General features: G+C 36.1%; 1 protein-coding gene across 2 annotated transcripts; it reads right to left on the bottom strand.

Moving 5' to 3' along the window:
- Positions 1–234: 234 nt before the first annotated feature.
- Positions 235–17,597, bottom strand: LOC118270690 (probable peroxisomal acyl-coenzyme A oxidase 1). Of its 2 annotated transcripts, none has more exons than XM_050699163.1 (14): positions 17,406–17,597; positions 12,198–12,412; positions 10,140–10,302; positions 9,530–9,698; positions 9,171–9,294; positions 8,614–8,858; positions 7,946–8,106; positions 7,489–7,651; positions 6,926–7,116; positions 3,341–3,490; positions 3,054–3,159; positions 2,514–2,666; positions 1,333–1,449; positions 235–745 (listed from the first exon to the last, which is right to left on the bottom strand). In XM_050699163.1, the coding sequence occupies exons 2-14, from the start codon at positions 12,319–12,321 to the stop codon at positions 599–601; spliced, it is 2,013 nt and encodes a 670-aa protein (XP_050555120.1). In that variant the 5' UTR covers positions 12,322–12,412; positions 17,406–17,597; the 3' UTR covers positions 235–598. The 2 variants fall into 2 exon arrangements, with proteins under 2 accessions (XP_050555120.1, XP_050555121.1); XM_050699164.1 differs by having other exon boundaries at positions 17,432–17,596.
- Positions 17,598–19,394: the final 1,797 nt, after the last annotated feature.

The following is a 19,394-nucleotide window of genomic DNA, read 5'->3' as shown; positions in this document are numbered from 1 at the left end:
ATTATTCCGATTGTATAGCAAAAAAAAATAGGTTTGTTTTTGTCTACTTTGGTAATAGATGCTAATGAGAATTACGTATTTGTCTACGATTTTAAGTCGCAAGCACATTTGCATTAGGTAGAATATGTATCTGGATCTTCTGGTATTTCAAGTGTCCATCGGCGGCGGCGATTGCTTACCATCAGGAGATCCGTCTACTCGTTATAAAAAAAATCTTGGAAAATAAGACACAAATTCGTTTGATAATGGTATATTTGATCAACCTAATTTCAATATGATTTTAAAACATTGTTGTAAAAAATATACAATAAGTTGCGTACAAAGTGTAGATAATAATCATACTTTATCAAAAAAAGGAATTAAAAAGTCTTCAAAATTTACTGGTTACCTCTTCCATCCGATTCTATAATTTTAGAAAATGTCTTTTTAGGTATACATATATATAAAAAACGTCGTAACATTATTGAGAATTTCAAAAGCGAAATTCGCAATAACGATAGAGTTGCTTTATTATTGCATGTTCCCATTCTTTATATAATTTAATCCGAAACCATGTATAACATTATTGTACTTTATATTTCTTAAATATTACAAAATATCACAGTTTGGCTTTCATCATTAGGGGCTTGAGGTACTTGTGGAAGCTCTGGTTGACTGGCTCCGCGTTCAGAGGACTCTTCAGCGCTTCCTCCATCAGTCGCTCGTACACGCGACCGTCGTACGCACCCAGGGTTGAGTTTAGAATCTATGAGAGACAAGACGTTTTTATGATTACAATTTAAGGATAGAAATAAATCTTGAGACTGAGAGGTTGATCCGGAGCTGCGGACTACCTAGCTAGCTGATTTACTGGGGCTCCAGCTCTAAAAGCAGGATAAGGAACGGGGTGGTTTTTAGTCAGTAAGAATCTGACACTCCCTCTCGCCTCGCCCATTGCGAGAAAAGTAATTGTGTGGTTTAGGGACAGAGAGATTAATTGACAAAGCTCGGTACAGCTGAAAGCAGACTCCAATAATTGCAGTGGTTTTCCAGAGCTAGTCAATTCAGAGAGAGAACCTGGTACACCTTTGATTTGCTTATGTTTTTCACAGAGATATTTTTCTTGAAGTAGAATCCACGGTCTCTCTAAAAACTAGGCTTTGAACACGATGGATTTTATAATAATAGTAGATTTGATGCAAAGACATGCTAATCGGCAATGGTCACTGATAGTATGATATTACGAAATGAACATCCATTATCCTTAGTTAAATAGGTGGATTAAAGAATTAATCAGAAGAATGTAGCACTCTTGTCAACAAACATAAATAAATGAACAAAACAAAACATTACCTCATCCCTGATATCGAAAGCATCGACAAGACCGACGGCGTTGGGTCGCAACAGGCCCAATAGGACTTCGTACCTCGCCTGCAGTTTCGCGATATCAGCTCTCGTTATCGTTGAGTACTGAAACAAAATATTACAGGTGAGTTTTTTTTTTGTTATTTCTATCATTTAGGTACTAATTACTTAATCTGTTATTTCTTTGGATTGACTGACCTGTACATACCAGTTTTAGCAGACAGATTTGTATTCAATAACAATAAGTATGTATGTTTGATTTGACTTGATTAGGTAAGTTAGGTATTACACATGTGTACATATAATAATTACTAGCTTACCGCCATCGGCTTCGCACACGCTTTTATAAGAGGTTCGGGGCAGATTAAAAAATTTTTCACATAACAAATAGCTTTCTTTTTTGAAAATTGCGAAATGTTCCATGCCAACTTCTAATCGCAATTTTAATAAAGTTGGAGTTTAAAAAGTAGCCTATGTCACTCTCCAGCCCCTCAACAAATTTCAAACAAAAAAATATAAGACATAAACTCGCTCCATTGCGATATGAAAGAAAAACACACCCACCCAGTAAAGTAAGTATCTACTAGTTAGTACAAATTTTAAAATTTATTTGAATCAATTTTAATACAGTAACAAACCTAATTACCAATGTATATTAGTTAAAGTATTTATCGCTGAATATCTACATTGTATACAAGTAAAACTAAATTATTGTGTAAACCTAACTAAACTTCAATATACTCGTACATACCTACTGGGCATAAATGTTTATAAATAAGGCTGGCCTTAAACCATTACCATTGGGGTGCTTATTGCCAATCAATACTGATATTGGGGTGCACGTTTATACATTTTTTTATAAAATAACTACATACGTAATTCACGTAAATTAAGAAATTAGAAAAGTTCTACAAAAATATACCGATTATAAAAAACCATACCTAATTTATTTTAACATACTGACTTTTGTATGTAAGCGAGTTGGTGGCCAAACGCAGAGATATGAACGCTGAAAAAAAAAAACAAAAATGACCGCCCCAGTTCTATAGTAATAACTTACCACTACTTCCTAATACAGGCATATTTTGCTTAAAAGGAGGCTCCAATCGCATTTTGTTACCACCATAACTTGTTTTGCAAATAAACGATTATTTATTATTATTATTTACCAATAGGAGATCTCCTCGTTTCTCCAGAGCCCAGTAGATGAGGTACAGTTCACCCATCTGCAGCAGCACTTTGCCCAGACTCGGTGACGACTGCGCTGCGAGGCGTGAGAGCTCCCTCCACGATACCTCGCATAAGATGGCACGGCAGTGAGCCTGTGTGAAAAGATTATATTATGAGCTAAGTATAAGTCAATCGGTGTTAAATCAAGATCTATATAAATATTTGAATCGCCAAATTATTGCCAACACTGACTTGTCGTGGGATGCTCGCCCGTGACTTAACCTACAATAATCAACTCTTCAAGAAAAGTCCAACTTCGCTGGTGTCCAGAGGCGGCGTTAACCGCTTTTCATTAATAGGTACCTCTGGTGTTTCAGGTGTCCATAGGCAGCGGCGATTGCTTACCATCAGGTGATACGTCTGCTCGTTTACCGGCGAGATCCATAAAAAAAACCGATCAACTTGCAATTTTTTGTTAAGCCTTTTGATAATAAACTGAGATCATAATAAACTAAAAATAGACTACTCATAGAACGTACCTCACTGGCATTAACTAGCTGAACTGAAGCACTGTTCCAAGCATCTTCATAATCCATGCCACTCTTCTCGTATTCCTGAAGGCTTTCACAGGCAGCCTTGGTCTTCCTATATGAATAATGAAACTTAAATACCGTACATATTTCGATTGTACACTTAATATTACTTATGTATGACAAGTTATGAATGTCAGGTATTTCAACAGGTTTTATTTTTACAGGGACCTTTACTAGTCTTTTTGAAAGAAAATTTCTATCTTTCATTGAATCATCAATGAAGATTCCCTTACCCTGCAGCGATGGCGAGGAAGCCACTAACGATACCCTCGGGGCTGGTCTCCCAGTGCACGCGGTCATTGTTGAAGAATCGCAGCAAGTAAGAGACGGTCGGCGTCATCGCATTACCCAGCGTCGCCTGCTTCCAAGCCTTCACTAGGAACCTAAAAAGATAACATTGTTATTATTTAAAGTCATAATTTTCCTGATCGACTTTTGAATAATCGCTTCATAAATAAAAAACTTTTTATTTTTTTCTTCACAATAGGATTTTCTCCTATGTCGTGGGTGCATTTACAAACATAGAAGTTCACATACACATCACACCCAAACGCGAAACAACAATTTGTGGATCATATATCAACAGTTGATCCGTGCAGGAATCGAACCGTGCGCTACACGTTGGGCGGCAGCTGGTTGCTCAGCCACCACGCCAACCTTGCAGTCTAAATAAATAAATAAATAAATATTTTATTCAAAAATTTCTTTACAGGATGAATTACATATAGTCTTAAATATTAAACTTAAATCCGAGTCTTACATGCCTGAACTAGGAAATCCTGTGTTTCAGGCGAGAAGAGCTAAAATAATTTAAAATTAACAAATAATCAAAAGGATTCTAAAATACAATAAATTAAATGATCTGTAAACGAGGACAAGATATCTTATACTATTATAATAATATTACCAAATCTTAACTTCTACATTCTTAATTAACAATATTTTTTAATTAAAAATTGTCTAAAAACACAAAAAATTACAAAAATGTTAAAAAAGCAAAATAAAAACAAAATCACTTTAGCACAAGTAGTAACTTCTCTGTATCATCGTAGGACATTTTTTGAAGAGTTTCCTTAAGAATTCTCTTACAGTTAACATTATTTAAGCAATATATGTTTGCCTTCGCGTTTAATCTATTGTAAAGTAGAGGACCAAGAAACAGGTAAAATTTCGATGTGAAAGCATGTTTGGTGTGATTTTGAGGACAGACTTGATCTTTACGTCTTTTGTTAGTGACATCTGTGCTATATATTAGATCTGAGTGCTGCTTTAATACAATACTCATTATGAATAACTGTCGGACGGTTAGTACTTCACATTTCTTGTATAGTAGGTTAGTGGAAAAAAGGAAAGGCCGGAAAGTAGACACTTTGAGAATTGCCCTCTGGGCTCTTTCGGTAGTTAGTAACAATGTTTTACCTGCTCCACCCCATGTGGTAATGCAGTATGTTAGTATCGATTGGCATAGAGCAAAGTACACTTGTCTAATTAATTTTGGGTCTGCAATGTTTCGTAATTTTCTGAAAACAAATATCAATTTACGAATTCTAATATTTACTGCTTCTATATGATGTTTAAATGAAAGTGTTTCGTCTATTATAATTCCAAGGTACCTTACTGTATTAGACATTTTGATATTAGGACAAACACATTGGTTATTTATGCTAAATGAACAGTTATGCGCATATAATGTTGTGGTAGTGCTAGTTAGTTTTTGCTTGCGCATTGAAAACTTGACGTAATTTGTCTTGTCAGCATTTAAGGTTAGATAATTACTTTGAAGCCATTTATTAATAACATTGAATCCGTGTTGCGCAAACTTGTAGACATTTTCTTCCGAGTCAGCCGAAAACAAAAGTGCAGTGTCGTCGGCATAACAAACGATATGGCCGTGATCTAAATTTAGATTACAGAGATCGTTTATGTATATTAAGAAGAGTGACGGCCCCAAAATGCTTCCTTGAGGAATTCCGAAAGCTGTGCTTTCTTCATCATCGCTAATAATATTCCCAATCTTTACACATTGCGTACGTTCTTCTAGATAGCTCTTAAATAGTTTCAGCTGAGTTTCCCTGATGCCTATGGCTTCAAGCTTGCGCAATAAAATGGGAATAGAAACTGTGTCAAACGCTTTGGCGAGGTCCAGGAATATTCCTACTGTGTGGTTACCTTTATCGAGTTCCTGAGCTAGATAGGCGGTTAGATGGTGTACGGCATTATCTGTAGACATTTTAGGTCTAAATCCAAACTGCCGCTTAGATAGAATAGATTTATCCTCCAAATATTTATAAAGCCTATTGTTTATAATCTTTTCCAATATTTTAGACATAGAAGGCAGTAAGGAAATAGGCCTATAATTCGTCACTTGGTCTTTACTCCCTGATTTGTAAATTGGGACAACAACAGCTTTTTTAAGCACTTGGGGAACACACCTGTATTTAAACATTTATTAAAAATGCAAGTTAACGGCGGTACTAACAGATCTTTGAATTGCTTAATAATTTTATTAGGTATGTTATCCCAACCAACTGCACAGTCGGCTTTTAGACCCGTAATAATCCTTTCGACTTCCGCTTCGTCAGTATCTAGTAACACAAAGGATGATAAAGTAGAGCTATATGCAAACAATGAGCTTGTTAGGTAATACGATTGTGTCCGAATTTTGTCAGCTAAACACTTGCCCACGTTAACAAAGAAATTATTTGCTATGTTCGCAGATGCCAACTGTGATGAATGTGCTTGTAATAAACCTGAAGAAGACTGATTCTGTTTTGCATTATACGTCACATTTTTAATAATTTTCCAGATCTTTTTGCTGTCTGCACCAGCCTCTTTAAGTGCAGTGTTATCGTAATTGCGTTTTACTTTTTTTAGGAGGTCGTTACAAAAGTTACGATATCGCTTATATGACACTTGCAATATTAAATTATTCGGATTAGCTTTAGCTTTCATATGCAGTCTATCTATTTTTCATACATCGTATGAGACCAGCCGTGATCCATGGTTTTATGTTGCAGTTTTTGTTATTTAACCTAGATATGACTGTGTTCTTTTGAATTGCATGTTGCACTTTTTCAATTATGTACAACATACAATACTGCGGATCAGCGGATTTGTAAACTGGGTCAAAATCAATATTGCGTAAGTCTTCTTCAAGTTTATGTATATTTAATTTAGAGACTGTGCGAGAGACCACCTTAGGTAATTTACAATTAAGAATTAGTAATGTAGCACTATGGTCAGTTATTGTTGAGTTAGTTACAAGGGTTAGTGCAGGGGAATTAGCCTTGAGCATTATATGATCCAAGCAGGAGCCACTTTGATGTGTAGGAAGCATGTGGGCGGAAAGCAAACCATGGAACGCGCATAGGTTCAGATATTCCTCAGCCGCAGCGTCCGCACTTCCAGGAAGAATATTGATATTAATATCTCCAGTTAAAATTATATTTTTGAAAGTTGATAGGTTTTGCAAGGTGTCGTTCAGAGAGTTAGTGAAATTGTTTACATTCGTAAAAGAGGGTGATCTATACACAGCCAGTATCGCAAACTCGGCTCCGATTTTAACTAACAATCTGCTGCAGTCGTCCATGTTTGGTTCCACGACAGACGCATTTAGATGTTCTCTTGCATAAACTATCACCCCGTCATTCTGATTGGAAGTCTAAACATCCAATAAGAAGAATGTTTTCCACACCTCTGCCCCTGTCCACCGACTATGATATCTTAATTGAAACGAATCCACAGAAACATATTATTTCTGTAATTTCATGTAGTAACAGACAAAGTATTAACAGACACTATATACAGTGACCACAAACCTGGCAGTCTGCAACATAAGCACGGTGTATTCTCCTTCGTAGGTGATGGTGGCGGACACAATGCCATTGATGATGGGCAGGTTGGAGGACGCCATGAAGCCGTGGCCTCCGCACGCGAGCCTGAACTCCTCCACGCGAGCCGTCGCGTCACGACTGCACACAGCCTTCAGGCAGCATGCTAGGGCGTGAAGCTGGAAGAAAGGAGAGGTCATTTACTAAAACTGGCATTAGAGATACCCTCATTTTACTTGCAAGTCTACAAAATGTGTTTCACCAAGCACTACTGATGGTGCTCAGTAAATAATAGGTTCACATGTTTGTGGTTATAACACTGACCATAAAGCATTTTGAAAACTATAAACCTGGTAATAAGGTTAGCCTAATCTAACGCCCTATGTGCCAAGAGCCTCACATGAGCTATTAGGTTCTAAACACTCAGGAAAATAAAATCGTTTGACTTGTTAACGTTGTTCAAATTAACATTGTAAATCTAATGGATCATAAATACAACAATTCGATTCAATTCAGACTGTGACATATGTTTTTTCATTTCAGACACTAACCTCAGGCAGTTGGTCCATGTTACCCTTGCCGACGTCAGCGATGACCTTGGAGTAACTGTCCCAAAGCCAGTAACCAGTAACTCTGAACACATGGCTGGTGGCTACTCCGATGAACAGTTTGTGTTGCTGTGTCACATAGTCCAAAATCTGGGGCTCAGGTTCACTGCAAAAGTAGAAGAATTACTTTACAATAATGTTTTAGAAAATAGGAGGATCGTGTCCCATCAAAATCTCAGACCAAAATCTAAAAAATTAATATCAGTTAACTTAATTTGCAGTACAGTATTATCTTGTGGTGCATGAAAGTAAGTTAAAACAGGTAATTAAATAATTTGCCCTCGAATTGGATCAAGTACTCGTACTATAATGACCACAGAAACAATGCCATTTAGTCGTGTTACTTTACTTTCAATTTTTTATCCCTATATCCCTCGACCAATTGGACCAAAGTACTCACCCAGGTTTTGGCTGTGACTGGTGTCTGACCGCAGAATATCTGACAGCGATGGTAGCAGCTCTTGATAGCTCGTAAGCCACATCAGTAACGATGAGGACCCTCACGAACACCATGGTGCCGTACGTCAGCTTGTCGTTCTTAGATTTAACGTATGTTCCATCCTAAAACAAAAAAAAACATCATAATCATTCTGTTGATATATCTACACATAAAAGCTTTTATAATGATTGAAACCACCGACCTCATACCCATTTTTGAAGGGGAAAGACATCTTTTTAAATCTGTCCACCCACCCACTTTCTGCCAGAACGGCGAAGCGAATATGTGGCCAAAGATCGAAAACGCAGACTCTGATAGTACCTATTTATTCTGACCTTGAAAAGACCGAGTCGTATTTCACAGAAAAATCAAATGACTTGTCCCGCCTTGGGTAAGGCAAAAGGGAGTGTAAGACTCTTGCTGACTAAAACCACCCTACACTCTACTTCGAGCTGGAGCCTCGGTAATCAGTTAGCCAGTCCGCAGCTCCGGGTCTACATGATACCCTACATTGTCCAAATGTACCCCAGTTTCGAAAAACCTCAGTCCCATCTGTTAAAAGAACTTGAGAAAACTTGATGAATTGAATGCTTTAAAAAGACACTAAAGATTGGTAAGCATCCACTCACCTTCAAAACCTGAGCATTCTTCATCAACATGCTCCTTCTTGGAATCCTGTAGTGATCAAACCCTAGGAACCCATTGTTAGCTGTCTGGAAACCCATCTTGGGTCCGATTTCTCCTACTTTCACACCAGGAAGAGGCATGTGAGTCTCTGTGTCACGGATTTGGACGAAGAATGGATGAACACCGTAACATTCGCCCTTGGAGTACAGCTGGGCCACTACGATGCAGTGGTTAGCTGTGTGGGCCACTGAAAAGAAGAAAACATGCATATTTGTATAGCTCAAGAATCACACAAAAATAGTAGAACTGTTAATAGTAGAAAGCGGAATAATAGAATTAAAACAGGTAAAGATCACAAGACAAATTGCTCGAAAATGTCTGCTGCTTTCAAATCCAAAGACTACTGCTAATTGGTGTATAAATTATAACTATTCGAATGCACTTAACACAATTGTTGTCCTGAACTCTACATATTAAAAATTTTACAAGAAATTAGCAAATAAATACTAAACGGTTTGGTCACGTGGTACCGAAAAAAAAACGGTTTTGGTCTACTTACATCCTCCAGGCCACCATTTGTAAGCAGTGAGGGTAGGAGTGTGCAGCACAAATTCTTCTGTGGCGGGATCGTATGTAGCTGTTGTTTCTAATCCTCTCAGGAAAGTTCCGTGGCCGAGCTCAGTCTGAAAGAATTTTCACCAGAAAATTATGATTAATTTCACTATAAAATAGAATTAACAGAAGTATTCACAAACACGTGAAGTGAATAGAAAAATGACCCAGGAACCGATTTAAAAAGCTTAATGACTAAGATGTTCTACGAAATCTACTCTAAAAGAGAAAGATCTTAAACCATCGCTAGCAACATTTGCAAACAAAATTGGGAAAAACAATGTATGGTATTTGGAGAAGAATTACCTGTGCATATGTTCCTAGGATCCCCATGGACATGGCTTGTGGCAGCCACTCAGCCAGCTGCTCAGGGTCTGACTGGTTCAGGATAGTTGGCACGAACATACCCATGTGTAACATGAATGGCGATATGTCTTTCACCATACCGAATGTCACTCGGTACTTGTTTGTGGGCCTGTTGATGAAGAAGATTAAATTAAAAAAACAGACACTAGGAAAGGATAGATCTTACGCTAAATCATTCTTATTCTTCTTATTTCTACATAGTAGAAATCAAAGCATTTAGTTTAACTAGAACCACACGATTAGTAAGATTCAAAAGTCGTGATTCCTTAAAAGAAGAACGAGCAAGAAAACTTTTTTTAATAACTATCATGACAAACATTCTAAATTAACTAAAAACAATGGTTTACTCACGTAAATATACTGAGAAAAGCTCTACTAGTTTCGAGTCACAGAGGAACTCTTCATCATGAGCAGCGTGTGCAGACGCGGCAACGTCGCGCAGTCTACTAGTTAGAACGCTATTCTTGGAATATTTACATGAGTAAACCGTAGTTTTTAGTTAATTGAGCAAGAAACTTCATTATGGGGCTCAGCTTCTATCTCTACTTACTTGAAAGCGTCCATGGTGTTGTGTTTAGCTGCGTATTCCTTGAGGACCTCGTACAAAATGCAAGCCTTCTTGATGGCATACTCGTATCTTTCCTTGTGGCTAAGGTATTCTTCTGGCACCTCATCCTTTGTGATCATTCCTTCTGTATTGATCACCAAGTTTTCTGGAAAATATTTAAAGATGTTATTTACAAAACTATCCAACTAAGAATGTAGTATCAACTTAGCGATAATGTAGCCAATACACTAACTTTCTTTTTTTGTTTTGCATTTCCTTGAAAAAAACGTTGCCCCACACTAGGATTTTCTCCTGTGTCGTGGGTGCGTTTACAAACATACAAGTTCACATACACATGACACCCAGACCCGAAACAACAATTTGTGGATCACACAAAGATGTTGCTCCGTGCAATCGAACCCGCTACCCGTTGCGCGGCAGCCAGTTGCCCAGCCACTGCACCAACCGTGCACTAAAACTAACTAACTAACTTTTTATAGTAAAACGAATTGTGGCAGCAACTCCGTATAAAATACTGGCATACAGCTAAATCTAATTACATAATGTCTTAAAGCTCATCCTAATATTACTGGGGGTAAACGAATGAAAGAAATCTCACGACTACCCTATACGGTTTTGTCGACTGCTAATGAATATGAGCCCCTACCACAGCTTGAAACTAGTCGAGTTACTACGCCAAACCGATACGTGAGTAAGCCGTTTGCGTTATGTTATTGATTTGTTTCGCAAACGGCTTATGTATAACATAACAATTTTATTAATGCAGTCATTATAAGAACAAATTCGTTAAAGGAAAATATAGTAAAATGAACTATGAACTAAGGGCAATTACTACGACAATAAGGATTACAGGTATCAAAGAACGCGATATCTGTACAAAAATAAGATATTGTAAAAGAATTAACATATTAGCGAAGGAATCTTGTAGATAAAATCGAAGATAAGTGAGCTATTGAAGGAATATTGAAGTTTGAACTTTATCTTTAAGCTTATTACGGTACATTTACGTTTTACTCAAATTTTAAACACGTACTTCTCGTACGTCAAATGCAAATATCGCGAATATTCTGTTGCCTACCAAAACATTGTAAACATGACGTCAAAATATTCAAAATAAAAATAAAATGCAAACGATTAGTCTCTGTCGGTAGATTTTTATACCAACAACGAATATGCACTTGGGAGCAAAGAAATGGAGCCACTAGTGTTTTTTTCATTACTTTAACTTAAATTAATAAAATACTTATGTTGGAAAATATATATCAAGAAATGAAGAAAAAAAAACACTAGTGGCTCCGTTTCTTTGCTCCCAATCAACTTCAACCAGTTCTTGACAGTTTACCGATGATCTAATAACCGAGGCTACATAAGTAATTTTTTCATAATTTTAACGCTTGGCCAACCTATCATTATTGCTAAATGAACACCAACCGGCAACCATATCATGAGTAGAGAGCACAATCTCTAACATAACGTCAATTATTTCAATAAACAATTGTTGCAAAAACCGAACACTCATTCATTTATCAATAAAGTAAATACAAGTACATATGTACCTATATAAATATATGTATATACATAGATATATTTGCAAAAACAAACAAATATATCTGAGCAGATAGATACACATACACATAACACATACAGGGGCAAAGTACGGCGGACGGCCGTCACTGTGATAAAGGAAATATGCCATCAATTCGAGATTCGTCTTGTTGTTAACTTACTCGTCGACTACAGAGCACGATTTTTGCAGTAGATTATTCGCGTATTTTTCTAAGTATCTGTCTAAGCAAGTTGTGGATATCCTTCTTTCAATAAAATGTAGCCCGAACTTTATGTTCATATTGGAGGAAAACCTATCGCAATTATAGCATAGTATACAAATAATAAAAAACTATTTTACTGAAAGAAACTTCACTGTAAAAATTCGGTAACTGCACGATAGACTTACAAAAAAATAACAGCACTGCAAATACGTTCTAAAATTGAAATAAAGAATTTAAAAAAAATTGGTGACTCAAATTGTCCTTTACTTACCAACATAATGCCTTTCTTCAGTCGCCTGAGCTCCCCCATCAATTAAATTGGTCAGTTCCGTTACATCGAAAGTACATTTTTTTCGTTCTCTTACAAGATCTTCGCACACTTTTGGTTCTGCCATTTTGGTCGACGGTCACCTTTACACTGCGCCGATTGTGTATCGACGACAATTACGTGATAATGAATGATTAGATTACTCAGGCAGGGGGCTCCTACAAAAATAATTACATTGTAAAATAAGATAAGGGATTATTTAGCTTTATGGTGTTTAATAAAATTCTTTCGATCAGTTTTTATCTCTGCTTATGTCTTGTGGGATCCTTAATTGATTTCATTTTACAGTGCCTACACATAATTCATGGATGGTACTGGTACTTAAAAAAAATATGAATATTACTTATTACTTATGTGAAGTTTGTGTTAAACATATTATCGATTATAGCAACTACTTTGTATGCATATAGTGCGCGCAAAATTAGTTAACCACGTGCGTAAAACTTCTAAAAGTTAATTTGTGTTTTGATGCGTAAAACTTAAGTAATTTATCTTTTGTTTCAATAATTTAACAATTAGTGGTCTCGAGATTGGTCATCGATGATCATTGTCTAATCTCATATGCATTGCACTCTCATATGCATGGCAAACACCTCACCCTTTTTCACCACCTGAAGACCGGCCAACTCATGAAATACAGTTCTCTATTCTGTGGGCCAACTAGTTCCGTGTGGAAATTACCAGAAAAAAATCACTTGATATCAACTGTTTCACACACTCACACACGCACTTTTATTTAATGTACTTTAAATAATATATTGCTGTTTTTTTTATAAAAATATTCCATCTAAAGGTTGTCTGGAAGAAATCACCATTGTGTGATAAGACCGCCCATTCTACACACACTACTTCAAATTTATATAACCTAGACTAATTTATATGTGTAAATACAATAAATAATGTACATATATATAAATAAATAATTTGGTAGGAAAGTTTTTATTCAGGCCTGACATATCAAAATACCTAACGTAGGCATTAACTTTTTAAGGAATATTTTTGTAGATATACATACATACATCGACGCACTTACGAGTGGCGACATCTAGGTACCTGCCCTAATTAAGTTTATAAAAAAGAAATCGTGTTCTAAAAATCTTAAAATACATATTTTATCTAGGCAAATACCTAAATGACCTTAAAAATTTTCCGCTTATTTGACCTGACTATGTTTTTTAAAATTCTGCATAAGTAAGTAATTGGGAATCATTAGGTACACTACGATCGTGTACTTAAAATATTTACATATTATGAAAAAAATGCGATGCTGATTTTAGCGGTCACTAGTTTCTCAATGTCAAGGTTGTTAATTGCAGGTATAGACAGTGGTATTTCTTTTCTTTTAATCTGACAACCCTACCGCTGCCAATCGTGTAAGCCAGAATCTACATTAGATACAACCATGAAACCATCGGAACACTGAAGTCCAGCGTATCCTAGGGACATGAATGACTGACTTGGATCCCGCAACGAAATAAATCAGAAGATATTATTAGAGAAGAAAAAGAACGATAGTTTCCACTTCCCTCGGTGAATTTAATGCACGACAGAATGACTTAAGCCTAAAGGCACAAAAGAGACTGCACAACTGGGAGAAGCCTAGTCACCAAGCATCACGGACAGTGGTATAGGAAACTTGTGGCCGTTTATACTAACCACCCCTAAACTATCTCTTAACGAAAACTCACTTAGCGTGATATAGCACCAAAACTAACCCCCAAAACTAATTCTACTACTAAACTACTCGCCGGCCTCATCTAGCTATTTGAAATATTGGCGTGTAAAAGTGTTATTTTATACAGAAATAAATATCATTTATCATTAACTATTATAAGTCTCTGATAAGTTGATCAAACCAAAACTGTCGTTAAGTTTCACCTATCTTGGCTTAGGGGTTCTTTAAAATTTAGGAGAGGTGGAATTGTGCCCAGTTTGTGGCAATATTATTACATGGGACTATAACACAAATATTGAAAAGTGGGTGTACAGTATACAGTGGCATTACGTGCCCTTCGGAGGGGAAAAGGCGTAGCGATACAAGGTAGTAGAGGATTAAATCTATAAAAAATCTAAAATTACGTACCTAATCTTTTGAAACAAAACCTGCTGCTTTTTCAGTTAAAAGCGTGACAGTGTCTTCGGCAAATAAACCCGGTCGCGGTGTTTCGACTCATTGTGAACAAATTCGCAACAGACAAACAAATTATTTGGTCTTTTTTTGCAAATGCCTAGGTCAACGAATACACAGTTAAACATAATTTAACTACTCCTTGTTCACAGTTTCGTAACAAATTACTTATGCTTTCTTCAATATTAATGAATATTCAAAACATCGGTTGCATAGCGGACTTTGTAATTGTATGTTGTTTTTCTATACTATATGTGTCTGATTCCAATAAAACTATTCTTTGAATTTATTGTGTAGTGAGTTGTGACTGGCTTGAATCGGTGTAGGTAAATTTTAACTGGACTTTTGTCTCAATTAATTTGCAATAATTAAGAGGTGTTTATCCTGCTTATATTATAAATGCAAGTCTGTCTGTTTGTTACGTACGTCAGACGTCAAAACGGCTGAAGATATCGAGATGAAATTTGGAACAGAGGTAAATTATGGTCTGGAATAACACATAGAATATATATTCTACTGAAAAGTTTGCTTGTTACTCCTTCACGTCAAAACGACTAAAGGGATCGATGAAATTTGGAACAGGGGTAGTACAACATAGAATACTTATTCCATTAGAACGCGGGCCGCTGGCAGAAGATATTCTACATTATTCTCCTGAAAAATGCCCATTGCAAAACCGACATAGACTATGTAACAAGATACCCGTCTTCAATTAGAAAATTCGTCCATTTGTCAACAACAATAAGTATATTGAATAGATCCTTTCCACTTAAATTGCAATCGAATTGACAATCAGTAATCGGAAGTGCCGTATTAAACTTTAAATCCGAAATATAAATAAAAAGCGGACGATGACTATTATATAGTGTTCGTGAGATTACATCATCACGATAAACAGATTATTAAGTACCATACCACTCAAAGTCGAAAAGTACAAAGTACACTAGTAACATCAGATTGTCTCATTGGTCAAATGATCATGAAATTGCCTGCTAATCCAAGGACATCGGATTTGACTTTGGACGAACAAAATTGTATTCTTTGGCTGAGCATTTGGTCTATTGCTTGTCTACCGAGCAAGGAGTTTTAGGGTACTTTTCAACAGAGATATGCTATGCTACGTTGCTGTGAATGCGTTTGGCTTCCACCAATCATTCATTGGTACACATAGCTTGGTAGAAACGGTCTCAGTTAAGCTATGTTTTTATATGGAAAAATGCGAGCTATGAATTTCTTCCCTTTTAGATTTTTAATCAAGCTGCGCATCTTCCTCACACAGCTTAGTATCAGTGGAAATGGTGACATAATTTCACAGGTTAGCTATTACATCTTCGTAGCATAGCTACGTTGAAAGCCCTAGGCACAGAGCGTTTCTGTAAAATGGACTTTTGGTAATCTAAATTCCCAGTTATAATAAAAAGTCGGAAAATGTAGATAGCTGCTTCACGTAGTAACTACAGAACGACCAAATCGATTTAGCTGAAAATCAGGGGGGAGGGGCTAGCTTAGTTTGATTCTACCCTTAGTATGAGTTTGCTTTACGTTTAAAGTAATCGAAACGAGAGCGCGTTCGGCACTCTGATTGGCCGGCTCGAATAAACCGTGCGCCTTGTGCAAACTCATAATAAGGGTAACGGAATGCAATGCAACTTCCTCAATTCATTCGTTTTGCAAACACGATTTCTCTTCCTATACCGTAGGCCTAAACTGTCTAATACCATTGCTAACCCGCTTAACAACCTTATACCTCTTTTGCAATGGGATAAGCAGGGGGTTATTTTTTATGGGGTAAGGGGGCAGACAGATTTTTCATTTATTTAAGGCTTTATGGACAAAAATATATACATTTAGGTAAATAATATTAACATTTATTCGCTTATCCAGATATTTTTTATTAAGTTGAATAAACATATAATTTAAAATAAATTAATAAATATTTATGTTACATTCTGGTTTCCAGTCTGAAAAAAGTGGAATAATGGTCATGTGTTTTTATTATCCACGTGTATAGTTGTTTTTCTTTGTAAAAATATTATACACCTATTTTCGTTCCGTTGTATCTAAGATATAAAACTTAAAACGATACATTTAGGTTTCGGCTGATTTGATTTGCCCCTATGCCCTTTAGCTAGATACTATCAGAACTTAAATGATTGGTAACATTTACCTAATGCATACTGCAAACCGTGTTAACTAGCAACTAAACATAAACAGCGAATTCCGCAATAAATTGAAATTAAAATTGCCCTAATTTGATAACAAATAACTTTGATTTAAACATTTAAATTACTTTATTGTCATTACGGTAAACCGCATTTACTTATATACCGTTCTATTGTTACAAGTTCGTATATAATTTACATTAAACATTAATGAGTTTGATGACCAATTCAAGGTAACGGAATATTTAGTGTCTTTTTTTTGTATAATTCGTCATTTGAGCACTACAACTCATACATTTTTAAAGAGGTTAGGTGTTTAGAATATTCTAGTCTATTTTTTTCCACATCTATGTCGTACAATAATACGTAGTTTGGTTGGAGAAGATAAGTAAACCGACAATCGTTAAATTTAAATTAGTCCTATCGTTTTCCAATACTAAAATAAATGGGTTTAATAAATTGAGAGACCACTAGAGTATCTACTAATCTAAATACAACTTTGCTTAAAAAAAGATCCAATCACACAATAATTTGAAACCTATTATTTTGAACAGTCATCAGTCTTTTCATGCATGCTCGTGGTTTAAAAGTACTTTTAAGTTGTATGTCTTTAGTATATAAGGCGAGTAAAATATAAAAAAAGCATTTAAATTCCGCGCTTATTCTATTATTACATGGATCCCACTAGATGGCAGCAGATTCAGTTGAGAAACGTGACATCTATATTTTAAACTCCGAACTAAATAAGAGGCAAACAATGATTTGGCTTCATTTGACAGATCATATTAGGAAGAGTGGTAAATAAACATAGATAGATAAAAGGTCAATATTTTAATAACAAAAAATGGTATAAAAACTTACTATATATTGCTGAACACGACACTTACACAAATAAAGAATTAAAATAAAGTCTTACGGACAAACTTTTTACGCAATCACTGTTCTTACGTGTTTGTTTTTTACGTATTTTTTTATTTCACGGAGCACGTGCATCCGACTCCGCTGTCGTTTCTACACTAACACAAACAAGGAACGTATTGCTAGTGTATATTTACATTTACACATAGATAATTGGGGTAAAGGAGAAGTATCTCGTACCTAGTGACTAGACTGACTGACTGACAATACTGACATACTTTACAATCGAGTCTTAGAATTGCACACCTATATCTGGGGGCACGGCTGTGCCCCCGCCTAGTTATGTATTCATGTACATTAAGTATTACTTTATTATATTATTAGAGCCATCTATGATGTGCTAATTGGGTATCTAAACAACTAATAACTGAACACAAACAGGTTTTAAATGTTACACTCCAATGTATGGAGACAGAAAAGGTTTAGTTTTTATCTTTTGCTCAAAACCATTCGTAAGATTAGATATAAATAAGTGAAGAGTTCAAGACGGGACCGAAATATTATTTATTTGCTTTTTATCTTCTTATTTCATTTCTTAACATGACGCTTGCGCATATGCGGTGTGACACCAATTTTCACTAGTTAGGAATGTTGAGAGTCCCCTCAAATTGGATCACATCGAGCACATTGCAGTCTCTGTGTTTTTTTTTGATTAGCCCGATTATGCCGTCAACCTACATGACAGCACTTCCATCCCCATCTTATATGGTAGGCAGGCCACAACTGTGCGCTTCTCGCGAAACATTCTACCTCGCACAGCAAAACTGTGGAATGAGCTGTTGTCGCCGGTATTTCCGAACCGATACGACCTTCAAACCTACTCCTTTTTAAATGCTGCCAACGCACCTGTGACATCTCTAGTGTTGCGGGTGTTCATAGGCGGCGCTGATCAGTTACCATTAGGGGCCTTAGCAGCAAGACCCCAGGTGACAGTATGTCGTTTTCATAGGTATGTGTCACGTGATGTGGCCCCTATTCCACAAAAAAAGACTGAAACCCTTGCTCAGTTGTCCCATCGGCGATTACGAGCATTTGGCCACCGAGGCAGATAGTCTAGATTAGATTGTGTATAATAAAATAAATAATCCAGTTTAGTAGATTATACAGGGACTGTTTCAGTCGTTTGATAAAGCTGTACTTAAGAACTATGACGTAATCCGTTATCGACATTATAGTTTGCGAGGATTTCAAATATTTTTTTCTTTTTATTGTTATTTTAACAATAAATGAAAAAACACTTATAACACAAATGGCGAATAGTAGTATTGTATAGCATAGCGGCATCACGTACAATACAATACAATGTAACGAATGTTTTTAGTGTTTAACTAATGCTATTTTGGATGATCAATAATCGGAGACGGTAAAGCTATGAACAAAAGGTTAATTAAAACACACTAATTAATTAAAGTTTTTTCATTGCATATTACCTGTACCTAATGTTTCGACTATTGTAGACGTATAAGTAGCCAGTCGAGTGACACCAAGTTCAACACATTGTAATTTACATGTGCTACTTTTAGGGATCCAAACCTCGAAAATAGACAAATTGGAAACCATATTAGAATAAAACATGTTGTCATACAATATATCACAACGGTACCCTTAGTATGAGTTTGTTTTATGTTTAACGAATAAAAGAGCGCGTTCGGTGCGCTGATTGGCCGGCACAAATAAACCAAAAAATTAGAACGCTGAACGCGCTTTCGTTACGATTACTTTAAACGTGAGACAAACTCATACTAAGGGTACAGAATATGTCTTAGGCTCATCAAAACTCAAAGATCATCATCATCAACCCTGTCTATTATGAAACATACTTCGGTACGGGGCTGGCTAATTCTATGAATAAAGCCCCTTATAATAAAAGAAAGTAGTCAGTCGAGTGACAAAAAAAACATACTTTAGACCTCTCTAATCCACTAAGTCATG

Source organism: Spodoptera frugiperda, chromosome 15 (assembly GCF_023101765.2).
Source record: "Spodoptera frugiperda isolate SF20-4 chromosome 15, AGI-APGP_CSIRO_Sfru_2.0, whole genome shotgun sequence".
Classification (NCBI taxonomy): Eukaryota; Metazoa; Arthropoda; class Insecta; order Lepidoptera; family Noctuidae; genus Spodoptera; species Spodoptera frugiperda.
Note: the sequence above shows the minus strand (reverse complement) of the source record. Positions and strands in the feature narration are given on the sequence as shown.

Bases quoted from the DNA above. Each gene is read 5' to 3' on its own strand.
- LOC118270690 (XM_050699163.1), bottom strand. From the start codon at position 12,321: ATGGCAGAACCAAAAGTGTGCGAAGATCTTGTAAGAGAACGAAAAAAA. The intron at 8,859-9,170 runs GTAAGTAGACCA...TCTTCTTTTCAG, and splicing joins CAAATGGTGGCCTGGAGGAT to TGGCCCACACAGCTAACCAC. The intron at 746-1,332 runs GTAATGTTTTGT...TGTCTCTCATAG, and splicing joins CTTTCGATATCAGGGATGAG to ATTCTAAACTCAACCCTGGG.